A 24,341-nucleotide genomic window follows, 5' to 3' on the forward strand; every position below is an offset into this window, starting at 1 on the left:
ATCAAGACCTGGGCCAAAGCCAGAGGCTTTGCTAAGCACTAAGCACTAAGCACCCAGGCACCCCCCAGGAATCTTTTTCAAAAAAGGAATGTTAGAGGTAACCTCTGTCAGTGAGGGTTAGAGATAAACTTGTAACTTTGTCTCAAAATTTTATTTCAGCTTCACTCTGAAGTTACAGCTCAGATGGGTTTCACTTCACTCTACACTTACTTTTTTCTTGTCTTCTCAAAGGTAACACGGGAAGAAACCTGCCCTTAGCCTCAAGAACTCCCATTAGTGATCTCTTTCCTCTGACTGGCAAGTCAGCTTCTCGGGCTCTCAGCAGTTTCCCCATATCTGAGCTTGTGTTTGAGACTTGTCATGTTTCCTCAATCTGACGATCACGGCTACCTTTGACACTGACAAATGCTCAGCTTTATCTCTTCAAATCGTGCCTTTTTCACATTTCTCAATTCCTTCTTTCTGGAACACCTAATAAATACACTTTGAAATGTCCCATTCTATCTTCACATGTCCACTCTCTATCCTCAAAACTCGAGAGTGCTGGGCTTACAGCCAGTGCCTGAAACATATCTGCAGAATGAATGACTTACACTAAATCCATCATGGAAATAAGAACACGTGCAGCCTGGAGGACTGGGTGGCTCAGTGGGTTAAGTGTCTGCCTTCGGCTCAAGTCACGATCCCGGAGTCCTGGGATCAAGTCCCACATCGGGCTCTCTGCTCAGCAGGGAGCCGCTTCCCCCTCTCTATCTGCCTGCTGTTCTGCCTACTTGTGATCTCTCTCTCTGTCCAATAAATAAATAAAATCTTAAAAAAAAAAAAAAAAAGAATACGTGCAGCAGCCCGAAGAAATCAGAGTAGCCATTTATAAGACAAAACTCGGGCATCTCCTGGAGCCCAACTCCTAGTAGGTGAATCTTCAACCTAGTAGCCAAATTCAGGTATAAAAACTGGAACTTGGGATGATTTAATGACAAGAACCAACTATTGACATATGCCACTTGGTGTACGTACTTTGGGAGGGGAAAAGGGATGGGGGGGCTGTGATTTGTTCTCCATTTCAAGGAAATTGATAAAATGGATCAGAAAATATACAGAGCACCAACCTGACACAACACAAATGGCATGATACCAGGATTTAGTTCCCTCTTCAAGTCTCCTTTTGGGCACTTACTACAGAACAGAAGTAATTAAGTTTGTACTGACTACACATCTACTAGAACATAGTCTTACAAATCTTCAAGGTAAGCACTGGTTGCAGTATTTTTGTAACTAAATCAAGGTACAAATTGAAGTTATTTGCCATAAGTTATCAAGTTAGTTAATGACTAGACCCAGATTTATCCAGTGTCCTCCCCATCCCAGTGCCCACACTCGTCCCTGGTACCTTCTTGCTTGTCCAGATGCTGCCTCCTCAGTGCAGGTCCTATACTCAAAACCAAACCCACTCTCAGTCAGATGGGACAGTGTCGCCCAGTGCCTTACGCCCCAACATCGGAACCATGACATTCTGGCTTCTCCATCTCTGAGAAGAACTGTACTGTCATCATTCTCAAAGATGCTCATTATTCACTATACATATTATTGCCTTTAACGTTCCTCCACACCCCCGAGCGGAGGGAGCACAAAGAGAACCACTTCACTTCACAGAGGAGGAACCTGAGATTCACAATTATGCGCTTCTCGCACAATCGCGGTGTGAGCAATCCCAAGAGCACAGCCCAGTGCTGCTCTCAGCTCTCCAACCCCACTCTTCCTTCTCAAAGACAGCGGGGAGCGTGCAGAAGCATTCAGCCCTCGTTTTCACATACAGGATGCTTAACTTTATTAAAAATATCTTTACCAACAAAATAAGAGAAACTGTAACCAAAAATTCATACTTAGAATGTGTAAAAACTATATTTCTATATAAATTTTCACCTTTATTAGTCATTCAAAATTCTGCTCACTTTACTATCTTCCAAGAATAGTGGTTATAGGTAGGGTAAAAACATCTAGACATTTTAGCATTTTTGTCTTCATATGCAAACCACTTCCAACCATTGCTGATACCAGCAAATATCCCACCTGCAATTATTCAATTAGAAAATTTCTTTGAAAAATCTGAGTAAATAATTTTTTGCTGCAAGTTTACATACATTAAAATATAATCATGAAAAACAGGTTGGTTAGCAACGAACAAATCTGCCAACGGTGTTAAAGGTCAGGCCCAATATTAACGCAGACTACCTCGACATCCATGAAAGACACTTCCAAGGGAAGAAATAATTCAAGGCCCCAACACATACACTTTTGTTCCTGCAATTAACTACGTGGGTATCCGTATTAGGACTGTTAGGATTCTAACAATCTCAGATTTTAAAAGATTTTATTTATCTAAGTGAGAGAGACAGAGCCTGTTTATGTGAGTGCGGAAGGGAGAGAGGGTGAGAAAAAATCCCAAGCAGACCCCACACTGAGCATGGAGGCCAACTCAGGGCTCAATCTCTCACCCCTGAGATCATGGCCTGAGCTGAAATCAAGAGTCGGACGCCTAACTGACTGAACCACCCAGATGCCCCACAATCTCAGGATTTCTAGAAGCAGCACATGGAAGGAGAAATTAGGTATAAGACCTAAGAAAACTGTCCATGAGAAAAGGAACAAAGCTCAGATGACCACTCAAGGAGTGGACAGTACTTCCTCCTGCTCGGGAAGGCCAAAAGGAGGACCGGTGAGTGCCTCTGTCACAACCACTCGAGTCCAGACCTCATCCCACCAAGCAGAGCTTGGGCTCCAGTCGGTAGAACCAATACGCGCATGCTTGATTGGGTGACTCGAGCACAATTTTGACGTGACACCGTTCTGGAGAACATCTAACTCATATTCTACTTATCAATCTTTTTCTCATGTATACACACACGTGCACACATACACAGTCTTAAGAGATAATCCTGAAACCGGGGAAAAGAGACAATTACAGCTCAGCGATTGCCACACAGGCACATCACCCAACTCAACGGAAACCCAGAGCTCACGGTAGGTTTGCGGTGTTTCAGGGGGTGCCATCATCAGCTCTGATTATTTGTTTTTTTTGAATGGTGACCCTAACTTGCTTTTCCAGTTCCAGTAAGTTTTGGTAAAATTTTTCAGCAGTGTCTTCATCTAGGTCCATCTGGAAAAGAAGCAAAGATAGGGATGAACAGAAAGGAAAAAATAAAACAAATGGCATTTGTGTAAAACAAAGGCACTCAACATACATGAGAGAACCAAAAAAAAAGTAAGAAAAGAAAAAGAACAGGCCTGGTAGGTCAGGCTGGGTTCCTGCCTCAGATCCTGAGGACGTGTTCAGTCCAAACTCACGCCTCGGCAAACCTCTGCAGGCTGCCCTTACATGGCAAGCCTGGAAGACTGCGGGCTTCGCTCTCTCCCCTGACACCTGCGTGTCCAGTCACAGGGGACCCCAGCCCACTGAGATGTAAGGACCAAAGAGAAAAAAGTTTTTTTGAAATTGAACTGCCATCCACTTAATGGCCACCTTCTTTCGTAAAGAGCCAAACGTTAGCCGGGTTCACCCGCCTCCAGATTAAAGCCCACATTGCCAGGCTCCACAGGAAGTCACTCTGCTCTGGCCAATGAGATCTTCGTAAAAGTGGGTGGTTCTGCCCACAAGTCTGCTTGGAAGGCCTGGGCACCCTCTTCTTTCCCCCTCCTTCCATCCTGCTCTCCCGAGGCACAAGAATGAGGCTCACACCCCAGGGAGGCAAAGGGGACTGAAGGACCCTGGTGCCTGGCAATTTGGGGAGCTGCCCCACCAGCCTGAGGCGACCTCTCTTCAAAACTGCTTTCACCTGCAGGAAACCTGAGCTCCCATCCAGTTTAATCTGCTGCTAGTTCACACCCTTCTGTTTCATGTAGAAAATCTAATTTTAACTCACACTGTATGTAAAGCAAACTCTCAAGCCCTATAAAAAAATAAAGCAGTATCTCTTTTTCTGGTCAACACAGAGCCTAAACTTTAAACAAAACAAAACAAAACAAAACAAAACAAAAAAACTCTTCTTCACAAGGCTGAAAGGCTGAAAATTAAAAACTTTTTAGCATTTTGAACTAACACTTATGTTTATTATAAATCTCATCAGTTTTCCCATACTGGGACTGGAGGAGACATTAGAGACCTCGTTCAACTCCACCTCAGAACAGAGGAGAAAGGTGACTTGCCCAAATTAATCAAAGTTTTTAAAACGCTTTCTTCAACCCATTTCCATAAAATGCTAATGCAGTATTTTGGTTTGTAGAATGAAGCATTTTCTCCCTATGATAAACAAGTCAGTCTCTTGAGATTAATTCACAGTATGTTCAACAAACTCTGAGGGCTCTTTTAAAAGGAAGCTTATTAATTTATAACAGAGTTCCCAAGGTGTGTTCTCTGTGTTATTATTAAGTATTACATAAAATGTGAAGGGAAAAAATCATGTAGTGAAGAAAAAATTGGAAATGGTAGGATGAAACATTGCACACACACACGCACACTCACACTGTGAACTACGGCACCTTCTCAGAGCCTTCTCTGGACAAATGTGTTTTGTGGAAGTCTCTGAAAATGGGGAGTAAAATATGAAGCATTTCTCAAATTTACTTGGCCAATAAACAGCTCTTTGCCAATCTTCTCAAGGAACCAGAATCTCACAGAACATATTCTGGAGAACACTGGAGGTTCATAGGTTCCTTTTTAGTAAAGAGATACCATGGGAAGCAAGAGAATTGTTCCCCTTAGACCTCAAGCTACTGACACAGACAAGACTACTGCCAATTATCGGACATTGAGAGAATTTATTTGTCTCAATCTAATTTTATTTTATGCCAATGTCTCTCACATAAACTAGGCAATGGGAAACAGGAGGCTGAAATAAATCTTACTCATGACAAAAATACAAGAAATATAGCTTTATAAGTTCCAAATAAACTTTCTCATTTTCTTATATGTAACTCCACATTTAGCTTCCTTTTAGAAGACTATACAGGGTCTAAAAACCACAGCACCAAGGGTTCTTTTTTCCATACTTCATCCCCTGCCTCTTGAAAATACCAATCGATCGGAGCTAATAATTGTCACAAGCAGAAATGAACGCTCAAAGGGACGTGAACTTCACCCAGAAAGACACTTCTATGTCATCCACTTGGCAACCCGCTTCTTGTGCGCCTCCCATGTGCGAGGCAACATGCTAGGGAAGGGGTACAATCCTCCCCCTCACAGTGCTTATATCCGGACACAGGAGTCCAACACTGAGTGAATCCTACAGAGAAGAAGTACGAGATGTCAAGAAAGCCTATGATGGAGGCTCCGGACGGCCTGACGGGTCACAGAAGGCTGGGATACAAGCGGACGTCTGAGACCCAAGCAGCAATCAGTGGGCTGAAAGCAGAAGGGTCAGAGCCGTTCGGGTGGACAGAAGAAGACACGCACGGCTCGGAGGTAGGCGAGAGCAGACCGGGATGAAAACAGGCTGGTGTGATGCCAGTGACCAGAGAGGGAAACCAGGGAGGGCAGCCAGGAGCCGGGGACCGGTTCAGCAGCAGAGCAGTGAACCGCCTCCACGCGACCGTGCAAACACGCTTACCTTCTGGGTCGTTACGTAATTGCTTCCAAAGCCAGTGGTGGCGCTCAGGTACTTGGTCAGAGGGTTGAGAGACTCCGGCTTTTGGTGGAAAAGCCATACCTGGGAAGGAAGAGGACGTCAGTGATTTTCTTCTTCGGCCCCAGGTGAGTGAGGCTGGTGGGGATCGCTGACCAGCTCCCTACCGAGCCCTAAACATTCTCCTGACCAGCACCAGCTATCGCTGACATCTTCGCGAACCACCAGGGCAACCTGCTTCGTAGTATCCGTTGTACACTTACTTAAAGCAGGAAAAACCCTCATGTTTAAGCTGTCTCTTCCCTTAATCCCCAAATCAGAGTGCACAGCACTGACTAGCTTTTTCAGAGCTGCTGCTGGGCCGTAATGTTTCATTTTCTTAATAGGTAAGCCTGAACACGCCCTGTTGAGAGGATGTGCGTGGTAGAAGGCGAGTCTCCCTGCCGTCCCGATGTTCCAGCCACCCACCAGTCCTCTCCGGAAGCAAGCACTCTTGCTGGTATCTTACATATTCGTCCGAAGAAAATCTGTGTCTTTAAAAACACGTATGTCCTCTTCTCCTACTCAAATGGCAGCAAAATATACACATTATTGCATAATTTGCATTTTTCTCTTGAACAAGACGACTTTCCAAATAGGTTCGAATCAGCAAATAGAGGCTGTTTCACTCATTGCTAAAGAAAGCCCAGTACCGCATCTCGTGGATGGACCATCATTTACGCAATCAATTTCCAATGACGGACATACACGTGTTTCCAGTCTTTGCTTTTACAAAACACACAGCAGTAAATGACGCATCCATCAGTCACCTCGTGCGAATCTGAGACAAACACCAAAGACGGAATTGCTGGGCCGAGGGGCTGGGTGTGTGTCATCTTGAATGACCTTGCTAAACGGTCCCAGACACGGGCCACATCAGTGCACCGGCCCTGAGGCGGTGCAGGAGAATGCTCGCTCCCGACGGCCCTGCCACAACCATGGGTGCCAAACGTCCTCATCTCTGCTGAACAGAGCTGAAAAACCGTCTTTCATCACAATCTTGATTTCCAGGTCTCTTAGCATGAGTGAGGGTCAGTGCCTTTTCACGTGTTTAAGAGTTTAAAGACTCTCTAGTCACACCCTTTGCCCACTGTTCCAAAAGGCTGTTTCTCTCGATTTGCTGAAGCTCCTTAACTAGTATGAAAACGATCCCTTTCCTAGGCTATGAGCATCAGCTACTCTTCTTCCATATCGTGGTTAGTCTTTGGAGTGGATTTACATGGTGAGGATTCTGGTCATGCGAAATTTGATTATTTTCATGTAATCAAAATGTTCACATAGGTGACTCAGTCAGTTGAGTCTGCCTTTGGCTCAAGTCATGATCTCGGGTCCTGGGATAGAGTCCTAGGTTGGGCTCCCTACTCAGTGGGGAGACTGCTTCTCCCTCCCCCTCTGCCTACGCCCTTACCCTGCTTATGCGTGCTCTCTCTCTCTCTAATAAATAAAATCTTAAAGGGGTGCCTGGGTGGCTCAGTGGGTTAAAGCCTCTGCCTTCGGCTCAGGTCATGATCTCAGGGTCCTGGGATCAAGACCCGCATCGGGCTCTCTGCTCAATGGGGAGCCTGCTTCCTCCTCTCTCTCTGCCTGCCTCTCCGCCTACTTGTGATCTCTCTCTCCGTGTCAAATAAATAAATAAAATCTTTAAAAATAAATAAATAAATAAAATCTTAAAAAAATATATTCAGTATTTTTTCTTGCAGTTCTGGGAGTAGCTAAGCACCCACATTCTTAAACTATTTAAACATGTCCCCATGTTTCCTTCTAGTCATTGTATATTTTAACTTTTATGTGTAAATCTTTCAATTTATCTAGAATTTTATTTGGGTGTGTGGTCTAAAGAAAAGATCCTCTTCTCTTTTTCGGCAACATTTGCTGAGTAACCCTCTCCCCCACTAATCCGGAATGCCATCACTATCATACACCAGACCCCTGTGTGCTGCGGGCCTGTCCTGAACTTTCTTTTCTGTTCCACTCATCTGTCGAGTCACATGCCAGCACTATACTGCTTTCATTTACATAGTTTTCCTTAAAATCTTAAGTGCTGAAATACACAAAATCCTTTACGGTAAGCTTCCTCTAATGCTTTCCCATAATTCCTGTTTTACAGATAATAACAGGCTTAAGTGAGTGAAAAAATGCACCGCAGTAGTTCATAGCCAGAAGCTGGAGAAGTGGGATTTGAAGAGAACCAGTCCAGCTCCAGAGCCCACATGCTGAACCACAGTGCCTTCGGCCACTCCAGCCGAGTCCACGTAAGGAGCCTGAGGACCGGGGCTGCAGAGGCATCACCACACGTGCGCTAGGCCCAAACCCTCATGGGTCCATATCTACCAGCGTCTACAACCATTACTAAGTGGCAGTTGGAGGCATTCATCCACATTTTAGGAACTTACAGCAGGGTCACAAATTTTTTAAACTGTGACCTGGGTCATGCTGTCCCATCCAGATCCAGTTCATCCTTGAGAGCCCAGATCAAGCCCTACTTAGTGAGCAAAGCCTGCTCCCAACAGCTTGGCTTCCAACGGTCCTCCTTTCGGATCACTCCGACTCTCACCACCCGATGACAAAATGACTTATTTTCTTGCCTATCTTCTACATTCCTTTTTTTTTCCCCTCCAAAACATGACCCTAAGCTCCTTAGTAACTGGAGATTTTGTCTTCTAACTCCTCATCACACCACCAGTACTCAATACATACTTGACCTCCACACCTGGTTTTCAGTATCTGAGATGTTCGAGTCCATAATCTCTGAAGGACCACGTGCTATTTCTAATGCTTTGGCAAATACATGAAGGACTAATTAAAACTGGTTTAAAAGCACTGGCTTTGACAATCCATTTGTGTTCCTATGACAAACGCATTTATTTCTGCAACGTTTACCAAAATAAGAGTGCCAACCGATTCCCTCAATGTTTTCCTTGGTTAATTTCAATTCAGCCAAGATTTAAGAGCCTACTCAGTATAAGCACTAGAGTGACACAGGACAAATAAGCTTCATCTGGTGTGACAATTCTGATCCATGAGCGCAAGGTGCCTTTGGGGCCCTGGGTTAACGAATCATCAGAGACAATGTTTGTGTAATTAGTAATGTCTGCCACTGATGAGGAAACCCATGTAATCCGTTTGCCACGTGGGATTTAAGAACATGCACTGCCTTTCTAATAAAGTAATAGCTTGATTCTCTAATATATAAACAGAGGAAAGAGAATCTTCATATAAGGAAATGGAGTTAGACTGTGTCACCTGCCCTCTTGGCCTGCAAGATGCACCTTCTCCATGGGAACCGCTGGCCTGGCTGCCATCTTGCTTTGCCTGCAGTAGGGGCTCTGCCCCTAGCTGATATGCATCTAGCTTCGGCAGAAATGCTGTCCATACCACACGGTATCCAGCACTATGGTAAATACTACTTTTAAATTTCACTCCTCATACTCTGTCCTCGGGCTCCTGGTCCCGTGTAGTCCAGAACAGGACCTTGATGATTATTACAGAGCTGATCTCTTCTGCTGAGACAGCTTCCACTCCCAGTGAACTTCCGTTCACATCTGCTAAGCAACCGTACAAGCGACTGCAACTCTAGCCAACGTACCAGGGCTTCTGTTCCGTTGTCCGGCGTCAAAGTGAAAGCATTTGCAAAAAAGCGAATCTGAGGAAAAGAAAAGAAGTGTCATTCTGTGGCAGGGTAGAACAGAAGCATTATTCATTTACATATTAAAAAAGATAACCTGCATTTCTCATCACAGGACATTTTCTAAGTACTGAAAGTGGAGAAAAAATTCTAAAAAAGAAGTATCACTTAATTTTCACCACTCTGAGCCAACCACTTTTTAACATGGAGGCATAATTCCTTCTCCTCTTTTTCTTACACTTGTCATAATGAAGGGGCATTTTTTTCCCCCAGGGCTCCCCAGGGCAAGAAAGAAACATTTCTTACAAGCAGCATTTCCTAAGGTGTGCTAAAGGGGTGCTGATCCTCCAAGAAATGCAACACAAACACGCAAGAACACAGTTCCGTGGCCACACAATGTACAACCATTCCCTTCCTGGGGACTTTTAACGCATTTGACCACATTGAGAGCTCGGAGAAATCCAGTTTAATATCACTTAACAAGGGTTTCTCAGAGTGACGTCATCCTAGAACTCTCGGGAGCTTTAGGGCATGATCAGAGACACGGGCTCCTGCAGAGAAGCAGACACTCGGACGGTGAGGCAGCGAGGACAGGTTGTTTGAAGCAGAGCTTACACATTGAGGATCGTCAAAAACTTCAAATGAAATGAAACTCTGCCACCTTCTGGTTCAACTAATTCTTTTTTAAAAAAATTAATTAATTAATTTTTTAAAATTTCTTTTTTTTTTTTAATTTCTTTTCAGTGTTCCCGAATTCATTGTTTATGCACCACACCCAGTGCTCCATGCAATTCGTGTCCTCCTTAATACCCATCACCAGGCTCACCCAACCTCCCACCCCCCTCCCTTTCAAAACCCTCAGTTTGTTTCTTGGAGTCCACAGTCCCTCATGGTTCGTCTCCCCCTCCAGTTCCCCCCAACTCCCTTCTCCTCTCCATCTCCCCATGTCCTCCGTGTTATTCCTTATGCTCCACAAGTAAGCGAAACCATATGATAATTGACTCTCTCTGCTTGACTTACTTCACTCAGCATAATCTCCTCCAGTCCCATCCATGTTGATATAAAAGTTGGGTGTTCATCCTTTCTGATGGGCATCACACTCCATAGTATAGATGGTTCAACTAATTCTTAAGTCATTTCCCAACCCTTAAGCCCACCTGTTTGGTTCCCAGTCAAAGAGCTGAAGTAAACAAGTGTCATCACTTACCAGCCATATGATGGGCAGCAGCAGAGTCCACAAAAAGGGAGGGAGAATTCCACAGGTCAAATTGGTCACCATTGTCCCTGGGCACACCACGCTGGAATACAGACCCTGGCAGCACAGGGAGGAGCGGAGTAAAATTCAGATTCAGCGAATATGGACACAGCCCGTCCAGGGGCTTGCGAGTAAGGGAGATCTGCATATGAGCCGGGAAGCTGGGGCACTCTGGGCAAACCATTTCAGAGAAGGATTCCTGTCTGGAGGACTCGGGAGGAGGGCGCACAGGATGCAACGATGAGTAAGACGAGGTCTCTGCTTTCCAGAAACTCACAGAATAAAGAGCAACCCAGCTTCAAGCTGGAGGAGAAAAGGCACATTTGGTTACTGGAGTTTGCCGGGGATTGGCTTAATTGAAGATCAGCTTATCGATCACGATAAACACTTCAGATAAAAAAAGACATCTACGATACCGTCTCTGCCTTCCAGAAGTTTCTGGTCTGGTAGAGAACAGACAGCTAAACCTAAAGCTTGTGTCTGCTCCCCTGCAGGTACAGAAACCGCACACTCCTGTCAGGAGAGGTGAATGAAGGGCTGCGTGTGGTTCCACGAAGCTCCTCCCCCACACCTGCAAGTTCTGCATCAGGGCCTTGGCCCAGGACCTGCCAATTTAGAAAGATCTGCCCTCGAAAGAGAGCCCAGTTAACACAGAGCCTGCACTGCTGGGAGAGGCCTGGGTGGGCTTTAGTCAACCTGGGAGCACGGGGATTGGTTCTACTAGTTGACTTAATTCAGTTTTTACTACGTTTTACCTTATGTAGCCATTGACCATTTTAACTCTGCTTTTTATTACTTTTAATTTTCTTTTTCACCGTGCACCAGTGCAACATGACAGTTCAGTGGGCAGAGAGCACCCTGAGCAGAAGCTGGAGCATTTCTCTTCCTTTATCTGGCGCTGCAGAGGCGCCGTAGACCTGACAGATTACCCAATCCCAGGGGGTCCCCTTGATTTACCAAAGGTCCCCTGAAAAGAGTTAAGAGCCTGGACTCATCAGAGACCAAAACTTCTCCCCAAGAGAGTAGCACATTTTCCCCCAGTGACAGCTTCGGGGGCTTGCTTATTCTGGGGGCCAGCTAGGAAGTTAGGGACTCTTCAGTCCTAAGGGAAGACATCTGTGACCTGAAATCCAGGGTCTCTGACACCTGTGATGTTCTGATGTTGAGCGACACAAGAAATAAACAAGGAGGCAGCCTCATCTGAGAACCCGGTCCCCCCATAGGTCACAAGGCTCAGCTGTGACAGGCAACCTGAGAGCTGCTATGAGACGTGGACGAGGGGTGCTGATTAAACTCTAGCAAGTGGCCCGAATGCACCGGCAGCATTTCCAGAGACACAAGCCTTCAAGAGGATGTGGTTCTCTTTTCCTAAAAGTCGAGGAGCAAAAGCCGTGGGCTGAAAACCAATCATACAGATTTTAAGAAGCAGCAGTATTAGCTAAATCTCTCTTTCTTGTAAAAGATGAAATCCCAAAGCTTCTGACAATTAAAAACTTAAGTGAAATCCCAAAGCATTTTATGAGAAGAGATGCTAATCCACTCTGACCGTGTCCCCAAAAGGAAGCTTCCAGAGAACAAGCAGTTGTGACAACTTTTGAAACATCTCAAGAAACCTCAGAAGGAGGCTGACCACTGGACCAACACACTGAACTCAAATAATAACAATAATAGTAATAATAAATATAACAACAACAACAGCCAACTTAAACACACACAGGCACAGCACAGACCACACACCTTCCATCCACACAAGACACCCACACACATGCACATACCACATGTGCACCCACAGCACACACACATGCACACACCCACAACCCAACATGTGCCCATGTCCAGACACTCCCCCATTCACTCACATATGCACACATGCGTGCGCGCGCACACACACACACACACACACACACATTCTGAGACCGCGAGCTACTGCGAGTGCTTCACGCCATCCCCCTCTTCAACCCTCCCAACAAATCTGTGAAGCAGGCACTATCTTTATCCCTATTTTTCAGATGAGGAAACTGAGGCATTGGGAGATGAAATAATCTGTCCAAGGATTCAAATCCAGTTCTAGGAGATGCTCTCAGCTTCTGTTCTTAGGCAATCCTCTCCCCTAAGAGACAGGGTTCCAGGAGAGAGAGTTCTATCTGGTAAGACGTCCATTCCAGGATAAACCCAGTCAGGACCATCACAGGAGGCTCTGTGTCTGACGTATTACCAGAGAAGGTCCCACAAGGGCAGACAGCTTCTTGGTCATCTTTTTCTTTCTCCTTTCTCCTCAGTCCTAAGCCTGGCCCAGTGCCCTAAACATGGTAGCTCTTTGGTAAATATTAGCGGAATTAAATTTCTCCAGTCCTACACTCAAACAGCAGAGTTAAAGCAACAAAGGAAAATGCGGTGGGAAAGGCTGGAATTTTCAGTGAAGGTCTCAGACCTGAGCAAGAGAGACATCCAGAGAACAGCAGGCTCCAGACCAGAGGCCACAGGGAGCCGGCATGACCGGCAAGGGACGCCTTCTCCAAAGACAGACCCCTGACATCCGGAGTCCTCAGAGAGAGCTCTGCATCTCACCAAAGATTGCCACTATCCAGAGGGCTTTGTAACTACTGACGGTCTGTGACGAACACTGGGACACAGCATGGTTTAGGGGGAAAATTCCAAGCCACGGTCAGACAGCCGTGGGCTCAACTCACCATTCACTAGTTGTGTGACCTCTGGGTAAGCCATCTAACCTCTCCAAAGTGTGGTGTCACCACATGAAAATAGGAATACTCAGACCTACACTCACCATGACAGGAAAGGCACTGAGTGACACACACGTAAGGGGTACAGCCCCTCAGACATAGTACATGCTTAACAGTAAGTATTGGCTTTGTCAGTGGTGTTGTTCTGTCCAATAAGTTATAGCTCTTGAAGAGATACAGAATGGTGAAGGAAGCCCCATGTACCTAAAAGGTCAGGAGCTAATTATCTCTGCCCCAAAACTTTTATGCACACCAACTGTGATTGTACGTCTTCTCTTGTCCGCACAGCAAGAAGAAATTCTGCTCAAGAAACGACACCACATCTTCTAAAGGACAACACTTCATAGAACGCCAGCCCTGTTATAGGAAGTCAGCCGTACTTGGAAAACCACCGCCCGGCTGCCCCCGCCTCACCCAGCCGGGCCTCACCCGCGGGTTGAAGTTCTGGTTCAGCGCCACACTCAATAGGTCAATGGCGTACTTGGAGGAGCTGTAGGGCTCCTGGCCTCGGCGGTGCTGGATGTCCTCAAGGTGGAAATTAGATCTCCTTGCATTGCGAGATGACGTCCAGATGAGCCGGGAAAGATGGTCACTGTGACAGAGGAGTGGTTCCAGTTCCCGAATCTGAGTGAGATAAAAAAGGAACCACCAAATGGATCAAGGTCTACTGGAGGAGCACAGGAGGACAGCTGGGACACCACTGTGACCGGGAGTGTCATTGCTGGAGGGGCTACTCCAGACACACGACAGGGGAGGCTACAGCAACCCCCGCAGAGACCAGTTAGAGACCAGTATGAATGGACGTTTAGCTTCATGAAGATACAGACGGTCACATATAAAAATACGTACAGGTACTCAGGTGCCCGTGGGTTATCATGCACGTGTATCTCCCTGCTCTGTCAGCCTGGAAGCCACTGCTCCAGCAGCAGCAGCAAGCACCAGATCTTGGTTTCTAACATCATTGTCTAGTAAGAGAAGCCAGATCTTGGGGAGCCTGCGTGGCTCAGCCAGTTAAGTGTCTGACCCTTGATTTAGGCTCAGGTTGTGATCTCAGGGTCCTGGGATGGAGCCCCACGTCAGGTTCCACACTCGGCAGGGAGTCTGCTTGAGGATTCTCTCCCTCTTTTCCTCCCCCTGTTCAAGCTCTCTCTCTCCCTAAAATAAATAGATCTTAAAGAAAAAAGAAAAAAAAAGTGGAACCAGCTCTCCTTAGGGAGATGGCTGATTCTATGACTGGGGCAGGAATATATCCAATGACCTTGAACCATCTTCTAGTGCCAGAAAAGATATGCTCAAAACAGAAAAGCACACCAATGAGGCTCTCAACAGAGATATGCAGGATCCATCGCAAAGAGCCCCCAATGGCAAACTGAAATAATCTGGGCAAGAAAATAAAGTAGTATTTCCATCTCAAAGTAGAAAATACACATCTACAAGCCCACAAGAATAAAATAAGTGATTTTTGCAGCTTTATTGAGGTATACTTGACCAAGAAATGGTGGGGTAAAGCCGTAGATGGAGAACAGACAAATCTCTCTTGCAGGAAAGTTCTAAATAATTTATGCAGCTAATCGACCCTTCAGGGCATCAAACACAACCCCTTCAGGGAGAGCTACACATAGTCCATCTCTTCCAAAGAGTACAATATGGAAAGGGAGAGAAAAATAAAAAGAGAGACTACGATGAAAAACCGGACAAACACTACCTCAAGCCAGGTGATCAAAGAGAACGTCACAGTGACAGCTCACACCTGGAATGTGATGTGACTAGAATGGTACGTCACCTCTGTGGCTCCTCCCGCAAACAGGACACTCAAGTCTAACCCTGAGAAGCACTTTGGACAAATCCCAACTGAGGACAAATAGCTCAGCCAGAATCCTCTAAACCATCAAGATTATGAGAAACAAGGGAAGTCTGAGAAACTGTCCCAGCCAAGGGCAGCCTGAGGAGATAACCACTGTGTGTACTGCGGTATCCCAGGAGGGGTCGTAGAACCGACAAGGGGACATCAGGCAGAACGGAAGAAAGCTGAATAAAGTTTGGACTTCCATTAATAATAAGTATCAGTATTGGTTCTCCAACTGCCATAAATAGTGTGGTAGAGAGAACTGGGGGTGGGAGGGAACACAGAACTCTCTGTACTAGCTTTGCCAAAATTCTGTAAATCTAAAGCTATGCTAAAACAAAAACTGTATTAAAGAAAAATCTAGGAAAGTTCCCAGATGTGCTCCACACTTGCAATGAACAAGTCAGTCAAATGCAATCAAGATATAACTGATACACATGAGATTAAAGCAGTTACCTGGTTCCTGGACTATAACACTACACTGCGCTTAGAACATCACGAAACCACCTCTACTCTTTATAACAGCCCCCAAAGTTTGGTCATGTTACACATAACCAAACTGGGGAGGGATGATCTGTTTATCCAACGCATTTATACCTGAACCTAGAATCTAAGTTTGTGTTCCATAGGAAGTGGTAAGATTCTTAAACCTAATATGAAGACAGTGGGAAGCATTCTAAGCCTTCTGAAGATTTTACTTGATAAATCCATTCCAAAACCCCTGCTGAAATGCCTCCTTCTACAAGGATACACAAGGATAGGCCATGTCATCAGGACACCTGTGATCCTTGCACCCATGGCCATGGCTCTCCTCTGCCATTCCCCCAACCCAGATGACTCAAATACCTGATCTTCCGAACAACTTAATTTTTAAACACTAGATTGTCACAAAATTAATAGACTAGTAAGAATTATCTTCTAGCATTAACAACTAATAACTCAAAAAGAAGGCAAAGAACAAGTATTATAAAAAGATAGAGGAAATATTAGATAATGGATCTGTGTAAAGGTATAAAGACCAGACAAGAATTCAATCCCATTTTAACTCTACATTTTTAATTAACTTTTGTCATTGAAAAAGTGACACCATGTTGCACTAAACAAATAGCACTAATGGTTGTAGAATGACACGCAAAGCTCCCCCTCATCCCTGATATCCTGGAACCCCACTTCATCAAGTCAACCAGTGCTCCTCGTTTCATCTGTAACATTCTAGAAATATTATGTACATTTATACACACTACATAAAGACAGATCTTCTGTTTCCGCAAATGAGATCACGCTACACATACAGCACTCTGCTATTCCTTCTTCATAATAAAATACGAGAGGCTGTCCCATGTAAGTGCAAAACATTTATCTCATTTCTTTTAGTGGGTCCAAAATATCCCAACATTTGCCTACATCTTCATTTACCGTAAATACAGGCGAGAGCTCGAAGAGTTCCAGCGCCAAGGGGAATGAGGCTGAAGGTGAAGAAGAGTGGGGGTGAAGACAGGCACCAGAAACACCCAGCCTCGGAGTTCCTCCAACACCGGGGAATGACAGGCCACCAGCGACACGGTCAGGCACTACTTCCTCTAGACAGTACAGCTGTCCTCGGGGATTACGCCCAAAGCAAGAGCGCAAAACAGGCGAGAACAAGCATCACATCTCTCACTCACATTTACACGTGTGCCTGGAACTATAACACACGGTACAGATCCCGAAGAATTGGAGATCAAGACAGTAAGAGACCAATTGTGGATTCTTGCTTAACAGAGGCCTGCCCACCCCTATCCTATCTGGCACCAAGCCCAGCTTCAAAGACCGTTCCGGACAGGACCGGCCCACTTTCTCACTTCTGTACATTGTTTCTGAAGGCCCCTGTGTGTTTCCTTCTCACTTTGTCTCCGCTCTCTAGAGTTGATGTCAAAAGAAAGAGGATATGTCAATCGAATGCTTTAGGGAAGCCATGTTTTCATAGAGTGCAGTGATGCCCCTATTTCAGTACTCCAGGATTTCGTGCTAGCCATGATCTATGGGCTTAACAAACAGGCCTGGGACGTGTCCATGCAAGCTTTTAGGATTACAGCACTAACGAGAGCTTCTTGAGCCCGAAGTCTTTTTACCAGAATAAAGTGGCCAAAGACGTTGGTTTCGAACACCTCCTGGAGCCCGTCGGCAGTGACTCTGTCCTCCTGGGTCAGCAGTCCTTCAGCTGTGGAGAATATATGAATCACTTTTCTGAAACAGGAGAAGACAGTTGTATGCCTTTTAAAAGCGTCTTTAACTGAAGATACTGGAAAACACTCCCTGTTGCCCTGCCCTGCCCCGAAAATGCATTTTCCTTGCTCCTACAAAAACACCCATTTCTCAGACTGTGTTCATGTGCGGATTTAAATAAGATGCAAAAACGCTTCCTTTCCCCCAATTCAGGGAAGTGTTTACATTATAACTCACAGCACCCACTGGGCCCTGACTCAAAAAAACCTGTTGCTAGAACTCGTTTCACCTTTTTTCAGCATCAGGTTGCAGGTGAACTGCTCTGGGGAAGAAACAGCCACACCAGGGAGAAAAAGCCTTCCTCTGTGCAAACGGATGGTTAACTGCCACGTCACACAGGTTGGTTGTTTTTTACTGGGAATTCTTAAAGCACTGAACACATCCCATTAACTTGTGATTTGTTGTGAGATCCATTGAGTTGGTCAAGATCTGTGTGTGTGTTTGTGTGGGTGTGGGTGTGTAATGGAAGAAAAGTAAAACAAAAGTAGCACCGTAGGAAGAGAACAAATATCTATGTATACTTTAAGTTGAAGATAAGATTTATTTCTCACTGTAGGTTGTGGGCAAACATTCTTGGCAGCCCCTGTGTTACTGTGTGAGAACACTGTGTTACTGTGTTACTTGAGAATCTCCCGGGGGAGACCTTCAGTTCTGCGTACTGTCCCCACCTGTGGGCCAGCGCCCCTGCCGCAGAGCTGGGCGTGCCGATTGCTCCAACAATCTCACTGACAACTCTGCCCAGCTCTGAAATGTTCCTGCTACTGGTCACATCCCGGTGGACCAGACATGGACCTTCCAAGGCATCTGGCCACTTGGGATGTCCCGGAAACCTAGAGCAACCTGAGATCCAGGACCTGCGGCACCCCCCACAAAACACGGATGCAACTCTTCCTGTCTTTATCTTCTCCACCGCCCCTTAGTCCCCTCACTTCACCTACCGAGGGAAAAACCACTGATTTCTCCCACTCGGTTCACCTAGAAAATGGACATTACCTTGAAAACAGGCCAGAGAAAAGTGCTTTGATGTTTAGCTGTGGGTTGGGCATGATCCCAGCATTCAGATAGACATAGTCTAATCTCTGAAACCTGCAAGGAAAACACCAAGACAAGATTGTTCATCTTCTCTAGAGCAACTGAAACACAGAAAACCCATGAAGGACAGAAGATGCTTTCCAGAGGGGACCCATGACACATGAGGGTCACACCACTTCTTTCTCAATGTTGTTTCTCCAGCCACAGTAAATATTTGAGTATTCTTTCCTTGACAGTAGCTTCAAACAGAATTTGGGGAACTGCAATGGGTTTTGAAGTTAAATCTTTCCAGATCAAGGCTCCTTCCGGCAGGTGCACTGCACCTCCATGCGCCCTCCCACGTCACAGCCCTGCTGCCTCAAGTCCCTGCTAAGTGACCTAATATACTAAATACAAAGTTACTAAGTTTGTGATGACAAATATCTTGGAACTTTGAAGGCAACTGAGAATAGTTATAACTATGAATGTTACAACCAAAAATCTTGAAAGTCGTTGTACTGGAAAGCGCTATTCTTTTTTTTTTTTTTAATTTAATTAATTAACATATAGTGTATTCTTAGTTGCAGAAGTAGAAGTCAGTGATTCCTCAGTCTTATATAACACCCCGTGTTCCATCCCGTGCCCTCCTTAATGTCCATCACCCAGTTACCCCATCCCTCCATCCCTCCAGCAACCCAGATTTATGCAGATTTATGCAGCAACCCAGATTGTTCCCTATGACTGAGTCTCTTACAGTTTGCCTCCCTCTCCGATTTCATCTTGTTTTGTGTTTTCCTCCCTTCCCCTATGATACTATTTTGTTTCTTAAATTCCGCATATGAGTAAGATCATATGGTATTTGTCTTTCTCTGATTTACTTTGCTCACATAATACCCTCTGGCTTCATCCATATCATTGCAGATGGCAAGATTTCATTCTTTTTGATGGCTGAGTAGTATTCCTGTGTGTGTGTGTGTGTGTGTGTGTGTGTGTGTGTGTGTAGAGATATATATATATATATATACACACATCCTCTTTATTGATTCATCTGTCAGTGGACATCTGGGCTCTTTCCAGAGTTTGGCTATTGCAGACATCACTGCTATAAACATTGGTGTGGAATTATTCTTAGAAAATGTATTGTCAGCCCTCAGGGGTGACTGTGGAAGCAGCTGAAGCATCAGAGGCATTCCTGGTCTTGGGCTACTGAACTCAACAGCCCGGTATGACCAGGATCCCATGATCTCCTGGGGCAGGGCACAGGTTATGAGCTATGAAAGAACGTTAACCTCAATCCCCCTTCCTGCCTCAGGAGATAGCTAGCGCAAACATCCTGCTCCCCCTTTCCCCATGCCTGCCTCCCTGTGTGCCTACATGTAGGGAAAGGTGCAGGCCTACTTTACATCTTCAGGATAACCGCTGTTCCTTTATACCCCTTTCCCACACTTCGGAGACAGAACATGCATTCGTTCAGATGGTGCCACATCTGTCCTTGCTGTTCTAATAAAAAACAGAACAAAAGCCAAGTGCAGAAGCCAGCTGCTGCTCTCTCTCCCAGAGGCAGTCCTGCACACCCACTCAGATCGTTGTCTGAGAACTTTATTTCAGTGCATGATGATAACTGGGGTGCACGTGCCCCTTTAGATCACTGCATTGGTATCTTTGGGGTAAATACCCAGTAGTGGAATCCTGGGTCGTATTGTCAACTTTTTGAGGAACCTCTGTACTGTTTTCCAGAGTGGCTGCACCAACTTGCATTCCCATCAACGGTGGGAATTTTTTTTCTCCGCATCCCTGTCAACACCCGTCTTCTCCTGACTGTTGATTTTAGCCATTCTGACAGCGTGAGGTGGGATCTCACTGAGATTTTGATTTGTATCTCCCTGATGCCGAGTGACGTGGAGCATTTTTTCATGTGTCTGTAGGCCTGGAATGAGCTATCTTGGCTGAGGATGAAAGGTTCTTTTCTGCTAAATGAGGAAATATAGTTAAATCCATACAAAACAGAAAGAACTGGTTGAGAAGGTTCAGGGAAAGGAATGCCCGAAGCCTGATTTGAGCTCAAAACTGCTGTACTGGCTCCAGGGTTCCTAACTCAGTAAGGACATTTCTTGTGCGGCTTCATAGACTTGGAAACTCAAGGTTACGGAAGAGCAGGGCATATGGAACCAGAAAACCTCTTCAGTTTTTCAGAAAGATGTTGTGACAAAAAATTCTAGGAGAAAGGACATTTCACAAGAGGTTAAAGCCAAAACTAGAAGAGCGGGATGAAGAAAACCAGCTTTACCTTCACTCTGTAACTTGTGCATTTGCAACAGGGAAACGCGAATGGGCTAGCAACCCCCAAACATAAAACACAGAGCTGTATTCTTCAGCAAATGCCTTTACCAAAAAGACCTTCTGTGTTTCTACTGTACTTCGTTTTACTGTCCAAGGAAATAAAGCAGCTCTCGTTTCTTAAGGACCTCAATGACAAAAATGTTTGAAGGGGCACCTGGGTGGCTCAGTTGGTTGGGCGACTGCCTTTGGCTCAGGTCATGATCCTGGAGTCCCAGGACTGAGTCCCACATTGGGTTGCCTGTTCTGCAGGGAGTCTGTTTCTCCCTCTGACCCTCTCCCCCTCATGCTCACTCTCTCATTCTCTCTCTCTCTCTCTCAAATAAATAAACAAAATCTTTCAAAAAAAAAAAGTTTGAAAATCAATTATTCTGCATATCTTTAAGGCTGAATATGGACTAGTACGGGCTCCCCACCTTTTTGGGTCATAAATTCCTCCTAGAATTTAAAAATAAAAATGAAGCATGCCCTCTTTCCCCAGAAAAAAAATGCATTGTGCACCTATATGCAATTCTGTGTACACTTTCCAGGGAGTTGTACATCCAAGGACTCTATTCCTTCCTATACCAAGTATTTCTCAAACGCCTATTAGATGCCAATTACCGTGCAGATGTGAACAAATCTTTATGGGCCTGGGGGGTGGGTGTGGAAATCTCTGAAGAAATAGGGTGCAGATGTGGGTTCTCAGGCCAACCCAATCAACATCAAGTCCTATAACATTCTTAGGCACCTGTCCAACTTAACGAAGTTGTTACATGGAGGAGAGATGCAGAAACTGTATCCAGAAAGGAGTTACCATAATGTCCACACAACTAACCATACATCAAGGTATACTCAAATTCATCCTCATGAAATAATCACGATTATGACTGAACCTGAAAATGTGCTCCTGAGACACCACGGATCACTCTGTACGGATCTCGCCAGCATAATGTTACACTGCACCTGTGTTTTTAGGTTTTCTTCTTTCTCATTCTGTTCACTGCTGTCTCATGCAATCACGCGAGAGAAAACCCGTCACCCAGAAGCGTACCTTTGCTTGAGCTCCCCGGCGGCCTGGAGGACTGACTGGAGGCTGCAGACATCCACCTGCACGATGCTGACCTCAGCAGCGGGGTGAGAGGCCAGCAGCGCCCCGCGGACAGCTTCCGCCTTGCCCACGTTCCTGCACGCCAGACACAAATGCAGCTCATCGTCCTCCTCCAGCAGCCGCTTGCAGAGTGCGAGGCCAACGCCACTGCCAGGACAATTCGGAGACAGAACATGCGTTCGTTCAGATGGTGCCACATAGGAGGCATTGCTCTCTGGTTCAGAAAACTGCCTTTGTCCACATGAGCTCCCATGAGGAGCCCCAGCAGAGGAAAAAAGACTCAAAAATTGCAAAGAAGAAGGGACACCCGCCCCCTGCAACCAAACTTGAATAGTCAGTCACTCGCTCAGGACGCTGCCCAGTTTGCTTTTCTCCCATTTTGCAAAAGCCCGAACACACAAATAGGCGCACTGCACATGAGAACTCACTTTTCATCCAGCGGTTTGCATTCTTTACTGGCTAGGACACTCATGAAAGGGAGTCAGTATATCACCAGCAAGAGCTGAGAAGAGCATCGTACTAGCCGTTTCCCGGGTGCCTGTTTTGCTTTGCTGTCTCTGTCCCTCAAGGGCAAGGGCTCTACTACCCATTGGCATCACTGCCACCATCCAGAGCTTGCAAAATTCCCGATAAGGAATGGATGGATCTTTCAGTAACACAGCACGAGCCAAGTGCCTCTCAACCACTGTGATCGAATAACCCACAGGAAGAGAACAAACTCCACATGACTAAGCAGCAGGTAAGAAGAGGAAACGTAAGATGGGCCCCAGGAAAGAGCAGGAGAATGAGGGCACAAGTCAAAGACAGATAAACTACTTGCGAAACTGCACAGTAAATGAGGACACCACTCAGATGGGCAGGGCTGAGTGCAACCAAAGCCTGGGCCTTGCCAACAGAGCACCAGATGTATTTACATTTATGCTTCCTCACTGGAGAATAGCAAGTCTTTCCAATAAATATCGAAGTGCATAACATCACCATATACGTAAAAGAAAGAAACACACAAAACCAGTTGTGCCTCGTTGACAAGAGTCCAGCTCAGGAAGCACCTTGTCGACCAGTGAGGGCACTCACATACCCCTGCCACACTGGCTGGACTAAGACAGATGTGACTAGGTCACGGAAAGGGGACGATTTTAGATGACGTTTGACATGTCTTCTGCCTTCATCCCTCAAAACCGCCCACTGCAACAGGCAGAAGAATGGCCTGGTTGGTGTCATCCTCCCCACTCTTCAAGAAGTGCGGATGAGAAGTCAGAGCAGGGGACAGAAGAGGCCAAGGGTCCACAGGGGCAGCGCTGGAATAACTAGGAACTGGGGGTAATGGCTGTCTGCGCTCCCGCCACGCCTCGCCAGGTAGACGGTGACTTTAAAGAGCGAGTCTAGGTGTCTAGCCCCGTTCTGGGTGGAATGACAACTCCGCCCCCCACCCGGAACCCGCCGCACCGCTCATGGGTGTTGAGACTTATCTGGGGCGCAAAGTCCTGCACAGATGCGGCGCCCGGAGCACACCGTGGTCGCGACGCTAAGCGCCGGGCACTGAGGTCCACACGGACCAGCCGGCGGAGGCGGGGTCCGCGTGGGAAGCGCCCGGGTCCCAGATCCCAACGGGACCCCCGCGACGCTCCAGCTTGCCTTTCCGCCGAAACGTTTAATTCCAGCACGGGTTACTGAGCGGCTCGAGCCGCCCGACGCCCCGATCGGGCGCGGCGGGGACCCGGGGACAGAGGACCGGGGCTCGCGCGAGGCCCCGCGGGGCAAGGCCGGGGACGCGCCCTCCCGGGAACGGGCGCCGGCGGTGGCCCGGCCCTGTACTTCCTGCTCCCCGCGACCCCTGACCCGCCATCGCGGCCGCCGAAGACGCCTCACCTGCTGGCCCCGGTGACCAGCACCACTTTCCGCATGGTCTCCCTCCCACCGCCGCGCCGCGCTGCCGGGAACCGCCACCGCCTCCCGAGCAGAGCAATCCGGCCGTCCGCCGCGGCCACGCCTACGCGGCCGCGGTCCAATCAGAGCCCGGCGGGCCCGCCTCCTTGCGTCATCGACTCCGCGCTGAGCCCTCCAATCGCGGCACGCGGCGCGCTGCCGGAGCGGGGGACGGGGGTGGGGTGAGGTAGGCCGAGGGGCGGAGCCGGGCCCGAGCCAATCCGGACTCTTCCCGTCCCTAGGCGGCGCCCGAGTGCGGGAGGACCGGCCACGCTCCTTCAGAATCGGCTGGGTCGCCTGAGGGTTTCTCCCCCACCCCCCGCCCCGAAGAAGGACTTAGGTGCAGAATCGCGACACGCAAGGGATATCAGCCTGCCGCTCTGTTGCGGGAAGCCCTCAGGATAGTTGCACTAGAAAGGCTTAATTTTAGCGGCAAGTTTTGGGTCTAGGAATTAAAGTTTGGGTATTATCATCTACTTTGTTTTTCCGCTTCTTTTTGGAAGTGTAGCTGCAGGAACTGTGCCCCTTCTGATTCCAGACCTGCTCTTTCTCCTTAAAAAAATCATCTTTGGAAAAATGAACATTGCT

The 24,341-nt window shown here is 46.7% G+C and overlaps 1 protein-coding gene across 4 annotated transcripts; it reads right to left on the minus strand.

Annotated features, from left to right (window-relative positions):
- Positions 1-1,803: 1,803 nt before the first annotated feature.
- On the minus strand, positions 1,804-23,806 carry HSD17B7 (hydroxysteroid 17-beta dehydrogenase 7). 4 transcript variants are annotated; one of them, XM_032845479.1, is made up of 10 exons: positions 23,697-23,806; positions 21,771-21,974; positions 18,383-18,475; positions 17,236-17,350; positions 13,708-13,902; positions 10,490-10,594; positions 9,244-9,300; positions 5,604-5,702; positions 3,021-3,157; positions 1,804-2,070 (listed from the first exon to the last, which is right to left on the minus strand). In XM_032845479.1, exons 1-9 carry the CDS (start codon positions 23,729-23,731, stop codon positions 3,038-3,040), a joined length of 1,023 nt encoding a protein of 340 aa, XP_032701370.1. In that variant the 5' UTR covers positions 23,732-23,806; the 3' UTR covers positions 1,804-2,070; positions 3,021-3,037. The 4 variants fall into 4 exon arrangements, with proteins under 4 accessions (XP_032701370.1, XP_032701369.1, XP_032701372.1 ...); XM_032845478.1 differs by having other exon boundaries at positions 13,693-13,902; XM_032845481.1 differs by lacking the exon at positions 21,771-21,974 and having other exon boundaries at positions 13,693-13,902.
- Positions 23,807-24,341: the final 535 nt, after the last annotated feature.

Source organism: Lontra canadensis, unplaced genomic scaffold (assembly GCF_010015895.1).
Source record: "Lontra canadensis isolate GAN:19392208 unplaced genomic scaffold, GSC_riverotter_1.0 scaffold164, whole genome shotgun sequence".
Taxonomy (NCBI): domain Eukaryota; kingdom Metazoa; phylum Chordata; class Mammalia; order Carnivora; family Mustelidae; genus Lontra; species Lontra canadensis.

Excerpts from the sequence above, each read along its gene's own strand:
- HSD17B7 (XM_032845478.1), bottom strand. The coding sequence starts at position 23,731 with ATGCGGAAAGTGGTGCTGGTCACCGGGGCCAGCAG. Across the intron at positions 13,903-17,235 it reads TCTTTGGCCACTTTATTCTG|ATTCGGGAACTGGAACCACT; the intron begins GTAAAAAGACTT and ends TATCTCACTCAG. Across the intron at positions 3,158-5,603 it reads ATTACGTAACGACCCAGAAG|ATGGACCTAGATGAAGACAC; the intron begins GTAAGCGTGTTT and ends CTTCTTTTCCAG.